Genomic DNA, 24,436 nt, shown 5'->3' on the forward strand with positions numbered 1-24,436 from the left:
AGAGAACATGGTTTAGGTTAATGGTGTGCTTTTAGCAAATAGCCAAGCACCCCAGCACTGGATTTTATCCCTTTTATCCCTTACTAAACTTTTTAAAGCTTTTAAGATTGAGCATAGTTTCTCACACCATCTGCATTCCTCAGGCCTTCACTGAGATGACTTTAATTTAGATTACACCTAAACCATGACCACTTGCCACCCAGGCCTCTCCTCAAGCACAGACTATTTCATGGCTCAAGGTCCTACCACATCCCTTTTCATAAAACTGTGGTTCAGGTATTCAGAATTTCAGTTTCAAAGTCAAAATTTTATTTGTCACACTTCATCATCTTAATGGCTTGACGTCCTCTTTCTTACACTTATTTCTCTGTAAGAGTTTTTAAGGAAAAACTCATTTATTCATCTGTCATATCATTAATTTCCTCATTCACATGACATGCTTGTCTCTAACAGAAGACTATTCCTAGGGCTTCTTTCTAATAAAATAATATTCTTCCTGAACTAATTTCAACTGCAGCACAGTTGCTTATGAAAGATAAAAGACAGTGAAATAAGCATTGAATGTTAAAGGTGTTTTTTTCCTATAAGGTACTCATGAATTGCAAACAACGCCCAGCTAATACATGCAATCACTTCTTTCTATTTGGAAGATGGGTTTAGGTTCTCAAAGTATTATCCATTTATCTATAATAAAATGGATCAGAGGGTCACAAATCAAGTTCCATACCTTGCTTGGTGAATAGCTTCTACCCACTCATCTCCATCAACCTCATCCTCACAACGCAGCTCCAGTGGCTTCTGCCCCTCGTGGCCAAAGAGAACAGTAAAGTAATGCTGCAAATTAGAACAGAGGAAAAAAGGGTTCAGAAACTCTTAAAGTAAAAAGATATGTAAAATTTAAAAAATAAACAAAAAACTGACCAAACAAAAAAAATAGAAAGCACAAAAAAAATCCCACCCAGCAAATAAAAACCACCAGAAGACTTTCTATACTCAGCCCAGTGTGTTGCCAGCCCAAAGATGTGTTTTAAGTTTTAGTCTTGAAACATGGATTGAAGTTAAAACTACTCAGAAAATATTCCCCTGTGTATCAGGTAATAGCTTTCATGTACTTATTGCTAAGTTATTGTTCTTAAACTTCCACATCCAAGACAACAAAATACAATTCCCTAAAGAGCTCCTACAGCCAAGTACAATAACAGAACTACGGTGGGGTGTCTGCAGCTCTCCCTCACATTTTTTAATCTCAAACTTCCCTCAGCCAGCATGGGGATCCAAGCCTGGAGCCACCACCACCTCCTCCCAAAAATACAGATTGTGCACTGGCTCCAGCCTATTCCCCACCTTCCCAAAGAATGGGGACCCTTCTCATCCATCGCACTCCCAAAACATGTTTTTCCCTCTCTCAAGGAGTCTCACCCATAACTATATGGCAACTACCTTTTTTTTTTTCACAAGAACATGCTATTCACCCAAAATTTGGCATTTCTTGCATGAAGGGCATTGCCCTGGTGTGTTCCACAGAACTTTCAGGGAGGTTTCTGCCACTGTCAGAACACAGCATGAACAGATTTAGCTGGTGGGGAGGGGGAGAGCCACCTTAGCCCCAACATCCATCCAGGGATTGATATTTACAACCTTATTTTGCACAGCTTATGTACCGACTTACAGCCAGGCAGCAAACAGGACTCTTCCAGCTCAGATGAAAACAGGTCAGAAAATATTCTACCTAAACACACCTTCAATTTCCACAAGTGCCCCAAACACACCCTTTAGCAATCCAGGTGTTTCACAGGCAGGAGGATGAGTGAGGGTCATGAAAACCATCTGGGTTTGGGTCTGAGGTCATTCAGGAGCAATTCTGACTGAACTGAGGTCTGGATCCCTCCACTGTCCTCACTGCCCAGAACTCCCCCCAGCCCTCGTCCTCCTCCACACCTGTGCACAGGGAACAGAAATTCCTGTCTGGGCTCCGGCAGCCAAACTCAAGCACTCCTACATCTGGCTTCCTTTTGGGTAACATGAGCACAAAAAAAGGCATTCCAGGAGGAGAAATTATTCACTTGTGCATTGTATCAGTTTGTTAAACATCACTATGCATATAAAAAGCACTCTTCAGGCAGAAGAGCAGCAGGATTACGGACAATCACCACAGAAATGAGGCCAAATCAGAAACAGCATTCACATTTAACAGGCTTTAACTAAATGAAGTTCAGGCTCAGACCTGTTAAGTCTCAGAAATTAAACAGCTCCAGAGCCCAAATGAGGAATAATAAATGAGTACAAGGACAATCTTATAACCTGTGGGGTTTCAACAGAGCATATCACTTAAACCTGAATACCATGAATAGGAAGGAAAAACCCATTTAATCAGGTCCATAGGATTCTCCACAGCAGTGAAAGATAAAAACTTTTACAACAATACAGTGCAGTTGAAAATAACCTACAGCACAGTGAAAAGTGCAGCAAGATTACACACAAATGTACTCTGTTTATAGAGTGGAATAGTCTATTTTAAAAAGCATATTTAAAGATAAATCACACTGTTCAGCACTGCATATTATGTAACAAGTTATTTGCGTTTCATAAAGCTGTTACATATAAAATTAGAACAAAGACACAAGTGCAGACAAGCACTGGATTTAATCCCATTGTGTGGGGACTGAAGTTAAAGGGAGAGACAATATCAGAGTCCTCCCTACTTTCAAAGTGCAGCAACTCAGACCTCTTTAAAGCAAGACTTGAAGTGATCTCATGTCACAGAATTTAAACTCAGAGGTGTGCAGTTACCATGGTGACAGGCACGCCAGAAACACACAGTTAGACCAAGAAAATGCATACATCTAAACTAACTTAGAGGGCAACCACAGCAGTTCTGGACTCAATGGCAACTAAAGCTAAATTACAGAAGGCATTTGTTTTGGAATCACCTACATCTGTCAGCCCCCCAAACAGGCATGCTGCATTCAAGCATCAGGATCAGGTCTCACTTCATTTATCCAGAAATAGACAATTCAAGAGCAAGAAAAGTGCAAGAAAAATACCATCACATGCCTCTAAAAAGAATCTCAAAGTCATCTTTTAATTCTCTTTTCAAAATAAATGTTGCTCATTTAAAAAACTAATTTACTACAAGAAAATAAGATGGTGCCTGTGATGCACTATTACATTCTCCAGTAATGATGTATGTGAGTGGGCCTGTATATATAATTACACAGAGACAATATAATTTTAGCACTGCCATTCAATGCCAAACAGTTCAGCTTGCACATTAATGCAGCACAGTACAGGTAAAAAACACCCTTCTCCATACACACCATCCTTCTCCTGAAGGGAAAACAGTAAATATTTAAGCACTGTAGCACATATTTGCATCAACTACCCTCATCACCATCATTATCCCGTCTGTTGGATATCAGGAACACACTTGTGTTTCAAGTTGTGAACTTGTGTTTCAAGTTCAGCTAGACAATTTTGTTGTTTATGTTTATTCTGAGAACAACTGGAATCATAGAGGGTAATATGAACAATCTGTGTTTTGACATGCAACAAATGAAGTCATTTCATTTCAAGGTGTCTCTTCAGTATTCAGTGACACGGCAAGGCTTCATTTGCACAAAAACACCTTTGGCAGAGTTCTCGAAGGTAAAGCTGGAGAAAAAAAGACGAGGGGAAGCTTCAGGTACCCGGCACAGGTATGAAGGCATGACTGACAGCCAAGGAAGGAGCACTGCTGTGTGTCACTCCTTGGCTCCCACCTGGGCTTGACCAGAGCTTCTCCCTGCAGTGAAAGGAGCAGCGAGGGAGGAGCTGATGGGTGCCTGCTGCAGAGACAAGGCTGGAGCCAGGCTCAGGCTCCGGGTGCAGAAGCCCTGCGCCAGAGCTGGGCTGCCCAGCAGCTCACAGCACAGCTCTGCTCTTGCAAAACTGCCCAAGGGATGGCAGCACGCAAAACAAGGCAGCAAAACCTCTGCAGCCCCAACAGTTCCCCTTCAGAAGGGAAAAAAAAAGTTGTTCTGATTACAAAAAAAAAATCAAACAAACTCTCACAAAAAAAAAAATGCAACAACACAGCAAACAAACAAACAAGCAAACAAAAAATACACACACGCAACAACCCCACAAAAAACAAAAATCCAAAAGCCAACCCAAAAAACCCCATAGAAAAAAAAAAGCTTAACCCAAATTAACCCAAATGATACATGCCCTGTAACAGAAATACTGCTTTTCAGACCACTCAGGTCAATGAGTGGCAATGCCCAAGACAACTGCCCTTTCCAAAGATTTCCACGCTAAACATAAAACTAATTTATAATAATGCACTGTGAAATTGTAATTTTAAAACTTAGTTGTGCCATGATCTGGGCAGGTGTTATTACCCAATTTTTCACTGATTTATGGCAGTCCTGGCTTAAGTATTCAAGCCAGGATCTTGAGAGTAAGTTAAAAAGAAAATTACAGGCATCAATATTGATAAGAATGGGAAACAGAGATGAAAAACAATGGTGGAAAATTTGTCTGTTTATCAAGATTGCTACCAAAACATTAGGAGCCATAACAAAAGCTTGTCTTCAATGTGAGGCATGAGGAAGCTTAATCATTTGCCATGTATTTAAGGCTTACATTCACTGCCTGATGTTTGCAAGGGCGTGTTGTAAACCTTTGATGCTGGAAAAGGTGGCAGAGGTGATTAATTAAAATTTAACAGGACAAGCTAAAAATATGTATTGTTCTTGACTTCTAAAGACATTTTCATTTCAGAACTTGGAAGCCTGTGTGCACCCTGAAATGCAAGTAAATTACTGAGCAAAAGAGAACAATCACTGCAGCAACTGAAAACTCCTCAGTAATCCCAGAAGGAAAAGCAGCAAATTGCAGTGTAAATCAAAGCAGCTTATGCTATCCAAGGACACATTAACTCATGGAGTTTTCAGATGTGTTCTACTGACAGTATTTTGCCCAGCTTCTGAAACATAGAGCAAAATGTGTATTATGTATTACTCACATCCCGGGGAAAGGGAAGGAAAAGAAGTGGAAATGTTGGGAAGTAAGGCAGCACCTCTAGGAGGGAATAAGTGGGCAAGGGTGAATATGTGGAGGTGAGGGAAATGTTTGGGGGAGAAGACAGCAATCCCTCACACAGAGAGATCATTTACAACAATGTGTGGTGTCAGGACAAGGGGAATGGTTTCAGCCACAGGGGAGTGAGATGGGATATTGGGAAGGAAGTGTTCTCTGGGAGGGTGAGGGGGCCCTGGGATGGAGCTCCCAGAGCAGCTGTGGCTGCTCCTGGATCCCTGGAAGTGCCCAAAGCCAGGCTGGAGCAACCTGGGACAGGTGTCCCTGCAATGGAGGGGTGGGATGGATGGGCTTTAAGGTCCCTTCCAACCCCAACCATCCTGCAATTCCATGTCTGTGCCAGCAGCATGGTGGGCAGGAGAGCCCCTCTCTGCCAGGGAAGATTCCCCCATGCTGGGACTTGCTCCTGGCAGGAAATCCACATCCCATTGCTGCTAAATTAGCATGAGAACGGAATGATGACAGGACTGAGAATTCATTTTGAAGTTTCCAGGGAGATCTACTGAGCCAACACATTTCATGCTTGTATCACACCAATTAGTAGAAGCTATAATGAGAACAGGATTAGTGGACATCAGAATTAACATGATGTACTTGGGAAGAGTCAGATGGTTTTTGTACAAGGATGGCATCTCCTGTAAACCCAGAGGAGGTCTCACAGGGGTCAACAGGTGTTTGGATTGCAACAAAAATGGTTTTCACAGCGATTTTGACAGATATTTAGGGAAATGCTTAAGCATCTAGGACTTAAAAGAAAAAGGTCACTCCACAGATAAAAAAAAAAAGAAAAATTAAAAAAAAGAAAAACAAACAAAAAAATCTGCTCAAAAGCTAGGAATCAGTTGGAATATTGAGCCATCTGTCAGTTCTTAAAATGAAACAGTCATCAAAGGACTTCCTTAGGGAATTCTGTTGAGGACTGGGACAGCCATTACAAAGGATGACAAAGTTTGTAAATTATTAGAGATAGTAACGATGAGAATCTATTATTAAAAACTTCAACAGGCCTGAGTCACTGGACAGCAAGAGGGCAGACAGAATTAACTGCCACAAATGCGAAGTGACATACGTGAGGAAAACCATTCCAAACCTCACATGTGGGAAGATGGACTTTGTGCTTGGTAGCACCACTCAGGAGCAAGGTCTCTGGAAAGGTTCCATGGAAACACCATCCCAATGCCCAGCCTTGCCAGAAGAAGCAGATCAGACTACAGGGATGGCTGGGAGAGAAACAGAACAAAGTGAACAAGGCAGTTACCCCATGAAACATCCTGAGTACCGTGGGCACTTTTGGACTTTTCACATGGACATAAATTGGGAAAGGTTCAGAAGAAAACAGAAGTGGTGTGGAAAGGGTTGGGTATGTCCCAGCTGGATAACTAAATTTAATCTGGGACTCCTCAGCACAGAGAAAGGACATGAGATGATGGTTTTGAGATGAAGGAGGCCAATTCAGACTGGATATGAGGAAGGAGTATTTTACCATGAGGGTGGTGAGGCCCTGGCACAGGCCGCCCAGGAGGAGGGGGTGCCCCATCCCTGGAGACATTCAAGGTCAGGCTGGACAGGCTCTGACCCACCTGATCAAGGTGAGGAAGTCACAGCTCGTTTCAGGGAGGGTTGGACTAGGAAACCCTTAAAAAGCCCCTTCCAACCAGAATGTTCTGTAATTCTATGGAAGGAACAACGTTGGGGATACAAAAGGAGCCTGCAAAACCAGGAGGTGTACAAAGTGGATGAACAGAGTGTCACAGGTCTACTTCTTTTCCACTTAAAAGTAAAAAAATCTATTAAACAAAGGTCAGAGAAAACAGCTTCCAAACAAACAGAAGAAAGTGTTTATTCACAGAGCTGGTGATAGTCTGGTGGTGCTCTGTGACAAAGGAAGTAGTAAATGCAGTGGCAGTGATGTGCAGGGAGAGCAGAGAATTCACTGGGCAGGATTTCTGGGCTAGCAAACACACAGAATTCACATATTATTAATGCAAACAGTCCTGAAGCTGAAAATAACTGAAAAGTCATTTCAGAGCAGAGGGAAGTAAAAGTAAAATAAGTATTAAATAGATGCCTTCCCCAGCATGTCCTCACAGCCACCGTGTGGCACAGGTAATTAGAGCAGTTGGACCTTTGGTTGGAGCCTTTCTCATAGTCCTAGAGGGGCTAATTAAAACTTCCCTTGGTGGCACGAGAATCTTCTACAGCCTTCAGATTGCTCTGCACCTGATTATAAACGAGATGCGCTGGTGCCTTCATAAAGTGCTGGCTCTAACAAGTTTCCTGGGGTTTTTCTTGCTGGTTTTGGGTTCAATTTCGATTCTTTAAAAAAATAAAGTAATTTGCAAACCTGGTAGAGACACACTGGAGTATTTTGGGTTCTGTGTTTCTTTCTGGTGACACCTGGGGATTAAGGAGGTTTTTTTTTACCATTTTAATGTTACTTCATCATCCCTGATAGGTAGACATCAGATACTGAACAGAACTAGGGAGAAAAATATTCCAGAGGGAAATTAGAATAGGGCTTTTATCTGCCTAGAACACATTAGAAGATACTGATTTGGATCTCCCACACTGAGAATATTCAGAGATGGGCTGCGATATCTGCTCCAAGTTTAGCTTCAAACTGGACAAATACAAAATATCTTGTTCTTGGTGAGGGATGGGATGGCTTGATGTCTCCTTTCTTATTGAATTAATCGAGTGCCAACCTGCTCCATAAAATCTACTCTGACATCTGACAGTGAATTGCCTTCCTGAGCCATCCTGCAAATATTGTCAGGCCAAGAACAACTGAGGTAATTATATGTAATTATGCTATCAACAGTTTTCCAGTTAGGGAGATTACACATAAATGCACCCTGTGTTATAAACTCTTACTCTGTCAATTAGAAAATACCAACTTGCACACAAAACAGAAGTCAAGGAATACACAAAGGTCACTGAGGACCTAAATTCTCCTGCAACTCTGTTGACTTGCATTGAAATTACACCAAATTACAATGGTTACAGCACTTGTTTTCATGGATGAGAGAACCAGGCTAATATGGCCCCATCTGCTCTATTTCCAATGCAGACCGTTTGTACTTCAGCAGCAGTTTATCAACAGGGGAAAATTCTGCCACATAAAAGGAAAATTTTAACAAGTAAAACCTACAGGAATGGGTACAACAAGTAAGTGCAGCTAAATTATTCACTCATAATAAACTGAACACGGGTACCTCCATCTCAAAGTGCATTTGACACAGCCCAGTGGGAATTTGCTGCCAGAAACCACAAGCCACTTGCTTCCCAGGGACCTGAGAGCTGCCTTGCAGTGACAGCACAGTCTCTAGTAAACACTCACAGCCCTGCCAGGGCTGCTGCCTCCCTCCCACGTGCACCAGGGCTCCTGGGGCTGCCACTGACACATCTCCGCATCTCATTTCCCCAGGTGACTGATGCTGAGATGTGCCCTGAGGACACTTCTGCAGGCTGCATTCCTGAAAAGTGGAGAGCGACTCCTACAAAGCGCGGCCAAATCCAGCCTGCCCAAGCCCAGAGACAGACAGAACTGCTCCAAAGACCTGGTGGTGGACACAGCCAGCCCCGTGCTCACCCTCCACCCCATTCCCAGCATTCTGATCCTCCCAAGCACCGGGGAAAGGACACAGCGCTCAGAGCTGCAGCTCTCTCACACTGAGACACAAAAATATTCCAGCCACCACTTGTTGCCTCTGCTCCCTCCCAGGCTTCAGTTTCTCTCTAAAACATTCCTTATGCTGGCAAAGGAACAACCAACCCCCTGAAAGTGCTGGTTTAATGGTAATTTGGGAGGTTTTTCAGGACACACACACTCATGTGGAGAGCTCACCAAACGGGCAGGCACCTGCGGGGACCGTGGCCGTGAAATGTTTGCAGTGCAAGTGATGGAGAGGGAGCACAGAAATCCCATTTTCCCTGCTGCAGGTGGGCTGGGAGCACAGCCCCTCACTCCTTGTGCCTGTCCCATTTCAGGGTTTCAGCAGCTTCCATTTGGCCCAAGCTGGAGGGAATGAACACTCAATTCACTCCAAGTTTTGGTCCCCCCTCAAGCATGGCACCGGTGACCTGAAACAGGACTACAGCCGTACCACAATAGAAATAAATTAATAGAAATCCAACTAAAGTAGTAGAAATAGAGCTGTATCAGTAGGAATGTGGCTGCATCAATAGAAAACCTGATGTTCAAGCTGACACAGAAAGGACAGATGGGGAAAACAGACAGAAACAGACCAAAGGGAGCACTGTAATCATTTGCAGTGTTAAACATTTTTCAGGACTCAAAGCTTTCTGTGTTTTGCTCTTTTTTTTTTTTTTTTCACCAGTTGTCACTACCGTAACCTTTCTCCTTGTACTGACAGTCTTCCCCTCCTTGTCCAGCCAGAGCTCTCCAGCCCTTTCCTCTGAAACCTGGCAGTGCTGAGCGCGTCTCCACACCAATTCTGACACCAACCTCAGCATCTGGTTTGCCCTGCAGAAGACATCCCTGTATTTTAATTAAAAGATCGGACTTTAAAGGCCAGAACAAACATTTATAACCTTCCATTTTGATTACTTATGTAATATGGACCAGAAAAATCTCTCCAGAGAGCTCCTGCATCAAACATACAGGATCAAGATGAGACACACACCCTCCTTCATCCATCCTAACACAGAAAATAAACACAGAAAATAATGAAAAACCCTCCTGAGCCTAAGTTAAAATTTTCCAGGTAATAAATTACCCTCACTGCTGAAAACATGCAGCTTCATTTTAAAGAATGAGCAGGCAGGTAAATAATGAAATTATCTGAACAGCCTGGATTTTGAAGATTGCACTCCTATACTGTGCACTGCAAAAGTGAAGCCTGGCTTCCTCAGCAAACACCATCACATATGTACCAAAAATAAAAAGGAACAAAGATAAATCCACCCCTAAGCATTCACACAAACAATTTCTACAGAGCAAACAATTTTAATGTATTAATTTACAGGAAGAAGATTAATTGACTGTCTTCTAATTATATTCTCAAAATATGCAAACACAGCATTTGACATTTTCAAAGCTCTTTACAGACAGTAACTAATCTCCAAACTCCTCTACAAGGTAAGAATTATGGTGCCCATTTTAGACACCAGGATATGTGCAAAGATGCCCAAATATAGATCTGCTGTAAAAGAGTTCAACTCAAGACTGCTATAAACAGCGCTTCTCTCCCTGAAGTGAGCCAACACACGATAGGGAGGCAAGAATAAGAAGTCAGCACATCTCAGACCTTGTTACACCCCTGTTATATATAATAATTTCTATCTATAAACATTTTCAAGGGAAAAAAACCAAACACTTGAAATTTCAAGCAACTGCAGTTCTGTGTGAGATGAGGGACAAGGCTGGTACAGACACACACCAACACCAGGGACTGACAGGGCTCTGATGGAAAATCAAAGAACCCTGCAAAGAGCCAAATTCAAGGTTTTCATGACACCTGAATGATTTTATTGCACAGGAAAACACCCTTTTGTTGGCACCATGCTCCCTGACAGCCACACTCTGTGGTTAAGCAGCCCTGAAGGGTCAGAGCCTCATTACAACCTTGTAAAAAAATTGGCAAGAAAAGTGACAGACTCTGGTTTTGAGCAGGAAAAGGTAATTGCAACACCAGAGCCTCAACCTCCACCTTCCCTGCACTCACAGCCCACCATGGCTGCTCTGGCCACCTGGGTCCAAGCCAGGAGAGCAGGGAAGGACATTCCAGAGGCCACAGAGCAGAGCACAGAGCTGCTCCAACCACAGCTCTCAGAGGAACAGGGTCCTCATTAAAATTACATTTCCCAGCCTCACCCCCAGGACTGTGAGGAGAAAAGTTCCCGTTTAGGGAACCTGTAACTGCCTCTCTCAGCACATCTGGATGTCCCAGCACATCTGGACATTCCAGCCCCCCCAGGGGATGGTCTGGACTGCAACCATCCCCCTGAGCAGATGGGGTTCACTCAGATGCACAGGGAGATAAAACACAGCACATCAAAGATCCAGTGACTGAGTCCTGTCCTGTCTCACCCACTAAGAAATGTAGATGAAATTTCCATTACATTTCTACACACATTCCTCAATCTACTGACCTTGGAATTCTCCAAATTTACAATGAAGGGAACCCCAAACTAACAAAACTAACAAAACTAACAAAGCAACAACAACAACAAAACCAAACAACAACAACGACAAAAAAACCAAACAAAACCAAAAACAAACGAAAAAAACCACACGCAAAAAAACCCACACCCCCAACAAAAGCAAAAAACCAAACAAACACAAACCAATGATGCACCTCACCTTGGCCAAGCAACAATTAAGATGATTCCATCACATGACAGTCCTTCCCTAATCCCCAGGACTTCTGACTGTCCATTTTCAATTTCTGGTTTTGCACAAAGATTGTCTGACATTTCCTTAACTGTTGACATTATTTGGCCATGCTGTAACAGTAAATACTCCAATACTCCAACTTGCAAATATAGGGAAAAAATCTCACACTGACAAGGGTCACAGCCATCAATATTTTATAAGGGTAAGAACTGAGTTGCACTACGCCAATTGTGAGCTGAAAATTAAGTTTTCAGAATTTGGCTGGAGATTGCTGAAATGTGTTCAGGCTTCATGTCAAATGAAATTATGCTAGGGCTGTAAAACCAGTGCCATTACAGATAGAATCCACATTTTATAATATTGACTGTCAAAGACCCACTTAAGCACACATTCAATTTTTTAACAATTTAACAATTTACTCAACTGACACACATGTTTTCTCTTCAGGTTTTTACTAATATGTCCCCAATCATATTAACTGTGCTACACTCAATAGCTTAGTAACAGGGATTTTGGAGTTGATTCAGGTTGAATTTTTTTCAGTGTGGAGTACTTTAAGCACTGAGACAATATACCTAATTCTCACCCAAATTAGTGTCATGATATATCAAAGGACATGTTGAAGTTTGCTTTTTAAGTAATTCAACAATTACTCATATTCTCTGATAACAGGATAGAAACTCCTCACATCTCACAGAGAATGCCTAGATTTCTGTTCCCCCACAAACTCTGGTTTCAGCCCCACCTGTCATTCCAGCACTATTATTTGAGCAGCAAAGGTGTAAATTACTCACAGGAGGAAGTTTAATCCCTTCCTCACTCATTGCCCTCATTTGGCACTGCTCTCACCCCGTGGCAGAACCTCCCACCCACCCAAACACTGAGAGAGAGGGGAAGGGGCCGAAACGAAACAGATCACAAGCAGCTACAGAATCGCAGAGATCACAGAATCATGGAATTGTTTAGGTCAGAAAAGCCCTCGAAGATCAGAGCCCAGCGCTGCCACAGCCACCACCAACCCCTGTCCCCAAGTGCCACATCCGCAGGGCTCTGAAATGCCCCCGGGGATGGGGAGCCCACAGCTGTGCCAGGCTGCACAGCCCTCTTTAGGGAGGAATATTCCCAATGCCCACCCTGAGCTGCCCTGGCCCAGCCTGAGGCCGTTCCCTCTGCTCCTGTCCCTGGTCCCTGGAGCACAGCCCGATGCCCCCATTGTGGTGTTGTGAGGGCCCCCGGGATGAGGTGAGAGATGAGAATTGACTCCAAGTTCTCAGAAGGCTGATTTATTATATTATGATACTATGTTATGTCATGTTGTGTTATGTTGTGTTATATTATATTATATTATATTGAAATTATATACTAAATAAAGAGAAAGCAGACATCAGAAAGCTTGAAAAGAATGAATAATAAAAACCCGTGACAGACTCAGGGAGTCCGACACGGCTGGCTGTGATTGGCCATTGATTAAAAACAATTCACATGCTGGGTGAACAATCCTCCAAATCACATTCCAGAGCAGCAAAACGTGGAGAAGCTGAAGCTTCCCAGCTTCTCTGGAGAAGAAATCCTGGTGAGGGGATTTTTCAGAAAATGGCACAGTGACACCCCCGGCTGTGCCCTCCTGTCAGGAGCCGTGCAGAGCCACAAGGGCCCCCTGAGCCTCCTTTGCTCCAGGCTGAGCCCCTGCCCAGCTCCCTCAGCCTCTCCTGGGGCTCCATTCCCTTCCCAGCTCCTGCTGAGCTCCTTTCCAACACCCAGTAGCTGAGGATACCCTTCCATCAACTCCTTCCCCCAGAGCTGTTCCAATTCTGGGCGTCCAGCAAAGAGGTGCTCTTTTTTTTTGCACAGAATTTACAGAGGGGTTTGTGATAGGAAAGTTGAGGAACCTCCTTGTTGACGCGTTAGCCTGATTTCCATCCGAGAGGCATTTTCCGGCACTGCTGGTGGATCCTGATCTCTGGAAGCACCTGTGTGGTAGCAGAGGTTTCCAGATGTGAGCCTGGGTGTCCTCTAGGCTCAGAGACCGGGCCCCTGTCCCCTCACAACGCTCTCACAAACCATGAGTTCTGCAGTACTTCAACAAATTAAAAGTAGAGTTGTATTTCTCTTTCTGTAAGGTTTTTTAAAAATAAACTGCTTAATTAAGAAATGACATTTTTTTTTTTTTACCTAAACTAACTATTTGTGGCTCATAATGTGGACTTTTTAATCTAATTACACAATATTACTCAAACTCATGAAGAAGAAGGTGAAGAAGAAGCACTAGCCTTTGTTTTAGAACTTCAATTTTGTTTTATAGATAAAATAATAATAGATTTTATAAATAATATAGATAACACATAAAATATATATTGATAATATATATAATATATTATAATGTATATAATATCTATATATAATATAATATAATATAATATAATATAATATAATATAATATAATATAATATAATATAATATAATATTATATAATATTATATAATATAATATATCTATTATAAATAATTTATATATTATATTATATCTAGTATGAATAATATATAAATAGTATATATTTTTGTTATATATTATTATATCCTGAAACTTTGAACTCTAAGTTTTCTACTATGTGATATTATATATTTTTATTAAATTATATACTCATATATTATTAAATTATATACTCATAATCTCAGTTTTATCATTTAATTTTAGAGGCCTTTTTTATGGACTCAGGTCAAATATAGTGGTTTTTGGAGGGGGGAGTCAGTGTCTGTCAGCACACAAAGTTTAAAACTCTCAGCAGTCAGGGTTCTAACATCCTGGCCAGAGCAGAGCCTGACCCTGCTGTGCACACACAGGGGATTGGAGAATCTCAAATCTCGCCGATCTGAGAACTGGAGAATTGATCTGGGAATGTCACCTCCATGCAAGGCACAGGTGGCAGTGGCTACCAAGGGCAATCCCAAGCAGGCAGCACCTCTCCAATTCTGGAGAGGACAGAGTTACAGAAGGCTTGAAAAGGGGGGCAGAGAGGCACGGGCATCACTTTCTCTCTCCCAGAAGAGAGTAAATGGTATGCAGAACAATGGGATTTTCTGTTCATTTTACACAAAGAGAATATTTCATGTTCCTCCTTCTTATGCAACCTCAAATTTTGCTTTCTGTGTCAATACACATCCCCAGGAGCAAGAGCTTTCTCAAGCTAACTGGAATAAACACAGAGATTTTGGGCTCCCAGGGGACATCATCTCTGAGCAGGAAAGCCTTCCCATTGTTGCTCTTCCACAATAAATCCCACAAAGCCCTGGCTTGAGAGGTGCAGAATAGCATCCTCATCTCTCCTCTGTGGCAGGAAAAAGGCCAAATTTACTATTTCTTGCCAGTTTGACAGTTGTGTTTGATAGTTGCAGTTCATTAAGTCTTGATCTTGCCATACAATCAAAGAAACTTTTAAGTAGAGCTCTGCTTTCCACTATGTTTGTTTCACAGTGCTTTTCATTAAAAATTGCTGAAAAATCTGGAAAAGCGAATGAAGCAGAGTGGCAAAACCAGCTTCAGCTTAGATACAAACAGAATTATTTGGGGGGATGTTGTTGCACTTTCTTTTAGTGGTGCAAATACCAAGTTTTAGAAGTTGGGATTTCTTCCCTTCTACTGGAGTTTCAATAAACTCTACTAAAGAGCCACATATCTTATATCATGTAATAGTACAGCCTGAATGATCAAAGAAGTATCCACATAGCAAACGCTGAAATTCAATTTGCTTCTCATTTCTTTTTTCCATTTGCACATAAAAGTCTTGGTTTTAGTTGAAATCCCTCTCCCTGTCAAGCAAAGTACATTGCCTCTTTTTTCTTTTAATTGTAACCAAAACTGATCTTTTTTTTTTTCCTTAAATACAGAAAAACAGCCCATCTTTAAGCCATCAGTTTCCATCAAAATGTCTGAGAAGCAGTTTATCGCTCAGAGCTGCATCTAAATACAAACAGTTTCTGTTGTTTTTTGTTCTTAACTCACTGGAATGTATTGTGGGAAGACTATGTCAGAAATTCAATTTCTCCTCTCAAAATCCTCTCATTTTGCAGAGCTTTGTAGCCCACATGAATATTACCCTTTCCAAAGGCAGAGAAACACACAGCAGTGTGTAAGGATGGAAAAGCCATCCAGTTTTGCTGCTGATAACAAGAAAGGGAAACCATAAAAAACCTCATTTTCTGCATTAGCAGGCATACAGGGCATAATGTAAAAAATACAAGTAGGAATTCAGCTACAGCCTTCAGGTCAATTAAATGCCTCAATCACTTTCTTGCTGACACTGTGGGGTTTTTTTCTGCAGCAACAGATAAAATGTTCCTTAAGTCATCTTTTCTTGAAAACTATTTCTAACAAGAGGAAAAATACTACTGAAATCTTCTGCTCTAATTTACACCAGAGTTGGGCAAGGGATGAGTAGGGGGTGGCAACAGGTTAAAAACCCCACACCTTTCTATCCTAAAGTAAATTTAAATGCCTCTTTGTATCAATGGTTGTTTAGAAACATAAAATCAAAGCAAAAAAAAAAAAAAAAGCACTTTGTGTTGATTGAACCAATCACTTTTTTTTTTTCCAGGTCTTTTGAAACTCTTATTTCCATGCAAAATAATTCTAACAAAAAGGTGAAGAGCAGCAAGCAGGGACACCCCCCCCCCCCCTTGGACTCCCCCACTGCTTCCCTTCATTCTTAGAATTCTATTTCTGACACCTCCTCTCTAACTTTTGTAATGTAAAACATTAATAAATGTCTTTGTTCTAGCACTTGCATAAAATGGGATACCACTGCTACTACTGAAGGAGTTGTAGTAATTATGGAGATTGCCATCCTACTGCCTGACATGGTGTCAGAAAGATAACCAGGTTAATTCAGGTTTCTTAGGAAAAAGAAACCCACAAAGCAATCTCTATCAAGCGTTCAAAATTGTCTTTTCCAAAGACAAAACAATGCAGAAGTGCTTTTGATAACTAAAGAAAGAAGATTCAAAGCTCACATTTTTAACACAGCTGGGGAAACATACTGTCTTGTAACATACCAGTTTTATATCCCCATGTAAAAAATTTTTTTTAAAAAGGCATAAAAAGCACATGAATTTACTTGCTTGCTGTAAAAACACAACTGATGTAGCCAGATGCAATAAGAGAGAGAAATGAGAAGGGGAAGAATATTGTTCAACCAAGTTCCAGCTGCCAAGTGACATTCCCATCACTGTCATCACATGCAGGCACATTCCCACCAGGAAGTTTTGGGGGAGCTCTGCGGCATCCAGCCACGGAGAACCAACCCAGAGCAAATGTTCTGCCCTGATTTTGGCCATTTGGGAGTGAAACCTTCAGTGATGCATCAGTTCCTGGCTGCTGTGGAGGAGGCAGGGGGGGTGCACAGAGAACCACAGAACCAGCAGGGCTGGAAATGGATCACCAAGCCCAACCTTCAACCCAGACTCTGGCTCCAGACCCAGTGTCCCAAGCCTTGTGTGACTCCCAGCAAACAGCTCCTGTGTCACTGTGACGTGTGAGGGCTTCTTTCTCATCCTCCTCCTCCTCCTCCTCAGAGGAACTCCAAGCGCAATCAGAAAGCACAAAAACCACTTTAAACTCCGCTGACAAGACCCACGGGATCGTTTTCATTCTCCTCCCACACCTTCTCCTTACAACAGAACATTGTTGGCTCTATGAACACAAGTTGTCTCAAGAGCTGCTGAGTTAAACCACATATATAACAGAGTTATAAAATAATTTGTGTACAAACAGAATACAGCACAGAGGTGGGACAGGTAGGCACAAGCTGTGGTTGCAGGTCTTGCTATCCTGGCTCAGATTAGCCACCTGCTACCCTCTCAGTGGCCGCAGCCACTTGCTCGTGCCTAAATGATCCAGAGAATGGGGGAAGAGCAGAGTGCTCCCAAAAATGGGCCACAAAATCACGAAAACACAACTTTTAGGGCTGCTTTCAGCGGCTACTCAGTGATTGAGATGCCAGAGTTATTTTCTAATAATTTTTAAATGAAGGTATGTGCTATTACAAAACGTAGCAGGCAAATGCTTTACTTGCTATCAGCGTTGCATATCTCTCATTCTTTTCATAAGGATATGAACCTAATTTTGTCTTGCGGTACAACTAAATAAGTTTGCTTTTCCAAAAAAAAAAATGATGGTTTTCTAGTACCACAGCTTGAATAGTTGAACAAATCTTAAAACTAAGAGGCACGTCACAGCTCCCTACATTTTTACAGGTTTGCCTTTTAGATATTTCAAGTTACCAGGGAAACCCATATCTTGTAAATATTTATATCAGATAAATCTTTAAATTTCCACAAGTGCTGGTCTATGCCATTGCTCCAGCTAAATGACTACCATTTAAAGGTGACACGCTGAACAGCAACTTGCTGACAATTCCTCAGAAGCACAGAGCAGGGCAGTGATAATGCCATTCAGCTAAAGGGGTTATGCAGCAGAGTCCCAATAAAACCAGCTGCAGGCAATTCTGCAGCCTAACAAAGTGACAGATGTCCCAGTGTAATGTGGGGCCCGTGTACAGGAACAACACCATGTCCTGCTAAGAAGGTCAGTCACCCAAATACAGCTATTTACACTGCTGGGTGGAGAGCTGGGATGAAGATTTACAATGTGCTTCTGCCAACCACTCACCCAACAGCACCAGAATAATTAAGGATAGTGGGTGTGTAACTGCCAGCAATGTGTCCTCTGATTTAGCTGGCTGAATTAGGACCACCACGCTGAAACCTTATAATCAGCAAAATAAATGCAAAGCTCCACCTGAATGCAGAGGACTCTGGGGCCTTCACGTCTGACTCTGATGTCACTGAGGTTAAAAACTGCAATTCCAGCCCACATCACCCACCATTCCCAGCACTTCTCCCTCCTGCACTAACTCCCAAACAAGTTCCCAGGCACTGAAAATACACCGCATGCTGGAGGTCCTTACAGAAATTAATGGTTCTTTTTGCTCAGCTTTTTGTTCCACCCCCACTGCTCAGTGGGTTTTCCCTGTCCTGTGTGCAGGTGTGAGGAGCAGCAGGTCACATCACCTGTTGAAAAAACTCAACAGACAACCAAAACCTACCAGCCATTCAGTACAAAGAAAACACATTATTACAAAGTCCTGAAATTTTTATCTATTACCTCTGAAAGAAAAGAAACCACAAGGCATAAACCAGACACAAGCACAGATCAACAAACATGTTATCATTTTGATGCAGGTACCTTAGGAATAGAAAATTTGCATTTTCTGTCTGCTATCCTAATTCTTTTCCATCCTTGAATATTAAAGAAAATAAATACTACATGCTACATAGAACAAATCAAAGAGCTGGAAAAATAATAATTAATATCACTTTTTGAAGATTTTCATAGGCACAAAAAGCAGTAGGAATTTATATTTAATGTAATGTGGGAACGTACCACAAGTCCAGAAAACAAAAACTGTTTCTGGGCAACAGGCACAGATTGTAATGCTGACGGGGCAAAACCTTTTCTCTCCACCTTCACACCAAAGCCAGGGTGGAAAAGAGCTCGTTTCAGGTGAGCAGAGCATAAAATTCTTACAGCAAATGATTGAAGCAACAACAAAAACAATCTGGTCCTGAGGAGGCCACTAAACTATCTTACACTTCCAGCCACCACAGCTGCACTTTGCCCAGGTTCCTCACTCTTCACCCCAGAAAGGGCCTTGCTGCCCCTGTGCTGAGGTGCACGAGTGGCCTCGACACAGCTCAGTGTGGGGCTCAGAGCTGCAGTGACACAGGAAAAGATTTTATAGTGATTTCTGCAGTTCAGACACACTTCTAAAAAGCTGTTCATAGCCATTGTCCTCCTCCTCAGACCTTGCCAAATGCTTTTTCTTGCCTCCCAGCCTACCAACCTGAGCAGTCCCCAGTGGCTGCTGCCAGCAGTTGGAGGGATCACTCCGTGCTCCTGATGCCTCTTTGGGCTACCTGAAACCAGGGGTCAGACAAAGCTAAGGGAATAAAAAGCAGCTCTATTCATTCAAGGGCCTTCAGGTACATTTTGGGCAGACAAACCCTCCCTCAGGGGCTACACCCAAAAATGAACCACAGGTCATGAGTTTTCAGTTTTATAAGTTTGATCCATTTGCATTTTGGGGGTTAATCTAACAATTCCAGCTTCAGCTAATGAAGTCATTTACCCCAAGTTTGCCCACCCCACTCCCTTTTGTTTGCATTTCTGGCCCTGGGCCAGTGAGGTGTCCTTGGTTGCCAGGCCTGGAGAGGAATTGTTGTGTCTGCCCAAAGTGGGGCAGCAGCAGCTGACACTGAATGTGGAGTTTGGAGTTACACACTAAAGAACTGCAGGACCTCAGATACATGGAAATTATAAAAGCTAAAATTTGAAGGCATCACTATCACAAAGAAACAGCTTTTGGTTTTTGATCAGCACCTCAGTGTTGTGCTGCTCAGGGCTGATCATGTCCTGCACCTCAGAGCTCAGGGCAAGGACAGGACCCACTGTGGTGATCACACACCTGGGCAGGCCAGACTGGTCTCTTTAATTGGCTTATTCCATTATTTTCCACGTGTACTCGTCCTTTCCCTGCCTTAGGCTCCTCCTGTTGTCATCCCATAGCAAGTCCTGCGCAGTCCCAAAAGCTCTCCCCTGCTTCCCATAACCAGTGCCCTATTCCCACAGGCACCATGCTCAGCCTCCAGCTGACCTCAACCCTTTTCTTGACTTCTGCTAATTCTAGTTCAGCTGGCAATCCAGTCAAAGAAATCCCTGGATTTTGTGTGACTAAAACTGCATGGGAAGTCATTCATTGACAATTTATACTTGCTAACTTTCATTATAGGTGGCCATTCCAAATATTTCAAGTATTTAAGGCATATAACAAAATTTGGCAGAAGTCCAATGTGAAAATTTCCTGAACCACAAAAGAAAGCTCTCACTGCTAAATAGGAAGGCTGCTACCATGTAGTTTCCCAACAATTTTTTTAAGTAAAAGAAAGACTAAATGTATTGTACACATATCCAGAGAAACAGATTTTCCCAGAAAATTATTGTCCTCTTTTGTTGTGAAATTATTGTGTATGTTTAAGGCATGGTGTGGGACAATAACTGCTTATAAAACCAGAATATTTCCATCACATGCAATGTCTCAAATTCATGCAATTCCCTGGAAAACTCTACCCAGCCATCAGCTGCTGAGCCCAGGAGAGAGTGGAGATCAAACTCTTGGTGTGTGGTGGTGAAGCTGCTTTGACATAATCCACACTCAGTCTGCTGCAGGAGCCAGGCTGGAGCCGTCCCACATTAATTACATACCAATTACGAACGGCAGGTAATTAATGCCTTGCAGCTCAGGGCTGACACTCCAGTGCTGGTGCCGCCCCTGCAGAGGTTGTCTCGTGCTCTCTGTCCCTGAATCTCCTCCCAGGGGGTGCTCTGTGCCCCACCACACCAACCCACAGCCCTCATGCCTGGGGCTCTGCTAACATAACTGAGCTTTCCTGGCCTCAAAACCTGAGGTATTTTTGGCCTCACTCATCTCTCAGGGAAGGCCATCAGGAGGCAAACATCGTCTGCTGACAATAAGCTGCAATGCATGGCATCACTACAGGAGCACTGCAATCCCTTTTTCTTTTATTCCACCAGAAAGTGCCCTGGATGAAAGGTCTGCAGCCACACACGAGTGTTCAGAGGCTCTCAAACAAATTGCAGGCTCAACCCTCAGTGTCCTGGACATCAGCAGTGCCCCAAGGGCTCACACTCTCAGCTGAGAGAAGGCAGCAGAGCTCCTCTGTACAAAGGCAGGGGTGCAGCACTGGAACACAGAAATTCAGAGAAAATAAATTGGGGGTTTGGTGTTCATGGTGAAAAGCTGAGCGAGGCAACAGTGCCATAATTGTCAGTGATGTCCTGTTCTGCAGCCATCAGAGCAGCTCAGACCACACACCAGGCATCAGCTTCCAGATCTGAGTGTGGGTGTCTGACTAGGAGACCAATTGTACTGCTGGTTTTCAACAGCTTTCTTTTTTTTTTTTTTTTTCTTTTTAAAATAGATTATTTGACACTATGTATTTAAAACAAAGATATTATTCCTGCTGGCTGTCAACTGATTCTGGAAAACCTGAAATTCTGGCCTGCTGGTGATGTGCCTAACCCCACAGGAGATGTGCAAGCATTATTTTTAAAACACAGCCTGTGGCAGGGACATGGCAGTTACATAAAAATTAAAAAAACTCAGGCCAACACTACTAAGTGTGTGATGGGTGCCAAGTACAGTAGGAAAGAATTATTCCTGCCACGTTTGGAGGACCTTGATGATAGGAGTTATTTAGGCACACCTCAAAAAATACATTTAACTAAGTATGTTTAGGAAGCACATTTCAGGACTGCAAGAGGGAGCTCTTCCAGATAATGAGAGAGGGTTAAATAGCCTTACTTTGGTAACCTAACTTATAAATTTTCTAAAGCTTTGAGATACTCTGCCACACTCTAAAAGTTAATAAATTTAACATTTATTAACACAAAATATATTCAATTTTATGTAATATTTAATAACACTAACTTTAATAACACTAAATATATTTTAGAACATTTATGTTCACCTACAGACCCAGCACGTTCCAGCTCCACAAGCAACCTACAGCGAGCGTCAGCAAACCATGCCAAAAACTAACCAATGCTGCTTATCCAGCACATAAGAAAATAACCCAACATAAGTTTTTAAAACAAATATTTCAACTGCTAAGCCTAAGGACATCCTCAGAGCTTTCAGTATCAACACCCACAACAGAAAATGTGCATCTCTCCACCCTCCCAAGCCTGTGTTGTGCATGCCACGCTGGTGATAGCAGGGACTGGTGCTGTCTGCTCCGTGTTTGCTCTGCCAGCAGGTGCCAACACTTCCATTCAGTCCAATCTGGAATGTCTGCTGCATCTCCCTGTGGCTATGGATGGCAAGAGAGGCATGCCCAGCCCCAGGACACCCACAGCCACACAGCTCTGCCTCCTCCACAGCCCACTGCACAAGAAGCATCTGATTTAACCACCCTGGGCAGGGGGCACTGGGATGGGCTGAGGCTTTCTGTGCACCTAAATGGCTCTTGGGTGTTGTGGGGTTGTGAGGTCCCCAGGATGAGGTGAGAGATGAAAACTGACTCCAAGTTCTCAGAAGGCTGATATATTATATTATATTACATTATATAACATTACATTACATTATATTAATTATATTATATTATTACATTACATTACATTACGTTATATTATATATACTAAAAGGATACTAAAGAAAGAGAAAGGAGACATCCAGAAGGCTAGAAAAGAATAATGAAAGCTTGTGATTGACCAGAGTGTCTGACACAGCTGGACTGGGATTGGTCATGAATTAAAAACAATTCACATGGAACCAACCAAAGATGCACCTGTGGGTGAGCGACCTCCAGACCACATTCCAAGCAATCAGATAATTATTGCTGACATTTCTGTTCTGAGGCTTCTCAGCTTCTCAGGAGAAAAATCCTGGTGAAGAGATTTTTCAGAAAATAACATGGTGACACTGGGGCATGAGCACAGGCAGCCTGGTGGGTGGGTGGGTGGATGATGGAGGGATGGATAGATGGATGGATGGATGGATGGATGATGGATGGATGGATGATAGATGGATGGATGGATGATGGATGGATGATGGAGGGATGGATAGATGGATGGATGGATGGATGGATGATGGATGGATGGATGATAGATGGATGATGGATGGATGGATGGATGGATGGATGGATGGATGGATGGATGGATGGATGGATGGATGGATGGATGGATGGATGATGGATGGATGGATGGATGGATGGATGGATGGATGGATGGATGATGGATGGATGGATGGATGATGGATGGATGGATGGATGGATGGATGGATGGATGGATGGATGGATGGATGGATGATGGATGGATGGATGGATGGATGGATGGATGGATGGATGGATGGATGATGGATGGATGATGGATGGATGGATGGATGGATGGATGGATGGATGGATGGATGATGGATGGATGGATGGATGGATGGATGGATGGATGGATGGATGGATGGATGATGGATGGATGATGGATGGATGGATGATGGATGATGGATGATGGATGGATGGATGGATGGATGATGGATGATGGATGATGGATGGATGGATGATGGATGGATGGATGGATGGATGGATGGATGGATGATGGATGGATGGATGGATGGATGGATGGATGGATGGATGGATGATGGATGGATGATGGATGGATGGATGATGGATGGATGGATGGATGGATGGATGGATGATGGATGGATGGATGATGGATGGATGGATGGATGGATGGATGGATGGATGGATGGATGGATGATGGATGGATGGATGGATGGATGGATGGATGGATGGATGGATGGATGATGGATGGATGATGGATGGATGGATGGATGGATGGATGGATGGATGGATGGATGATGGATGGATGGATGGATGGATGGATGATGGATGGATGGATGGATGGATGATGGATGGATGATGGATGGAGGTATGGATGATGGATGGATGATGGATGGATGGATGGATGGATGGATGGATGATGGATGGATGGATGATGGATGGATGGATGATGGATGGATGGATGGATGGATGGATGGATGGATGGATGGATGGATGGATGGAGGATGGATGGATGGATGGATGGATGGATGGATGGATGATGGATGGATGGATGGATGGATGATGGATGGATGGATGGATGGATGGATGGATGGATGGATGGATGGATGATGGATTGATGATGGATGGATGGATGGATGGATGGATGATGGATTGATGATGGATGGATGGATGGATGGATGGATGGATGGATGGATGGATGGATGGATGGATGGATGGAAGATGGATGGATGGATGATGGATGGAGGTATGGATGATGGATGGATGGATGATGGATGGATGGATGGATGGATGGATGGATGGATGGATGGATGGA

At 42.9% G+C, this 24,436-nt stretch overlaps 1 protein-coding gene across 5 annotated transcripts in view; it reads right to left on the reverse strand.

The window, feature by feature from the left end:
* The window catches only part of RASGRF2 (Ras protein specific guanine nucleotide releasing factor 2), a 131,147-nt gene that overhangs the window by 89,283 nt on the left and 17,428 nt on the right, over positions 1–24,436 (reverse strand). For all 5 annotated transcript variants that reach the window (XM_036402968.2, XM_036402967.2, XM_054517851.1 and 2 more), the window contains exon 2: positions 728–834. In XM_036402968.2, the coding sequence (XP_036258861.1) occupies positions 728–834 (107 nt within the window). The remainder of the gene's footprint in view (positions 1–727; positions 835–24,436) is intronic.

Source organism: Molothrus ater, chromosome Z (genome assembly GCF_012460135.2).
Source record: "Molothrus ater isolate BHLD 08-10-18 breed brown headed cowbird chromosome Z, BPBGC_Mater_1.1, whole genome shotgun sequence".
In the NCBI taxonomy this organism is placed as follows: domain Eukaryota; kingdom Metazoa; phylum Chordata; class Aves; order Passeriformes; family Icteridae; genus Molothrus; species Molothrus ater.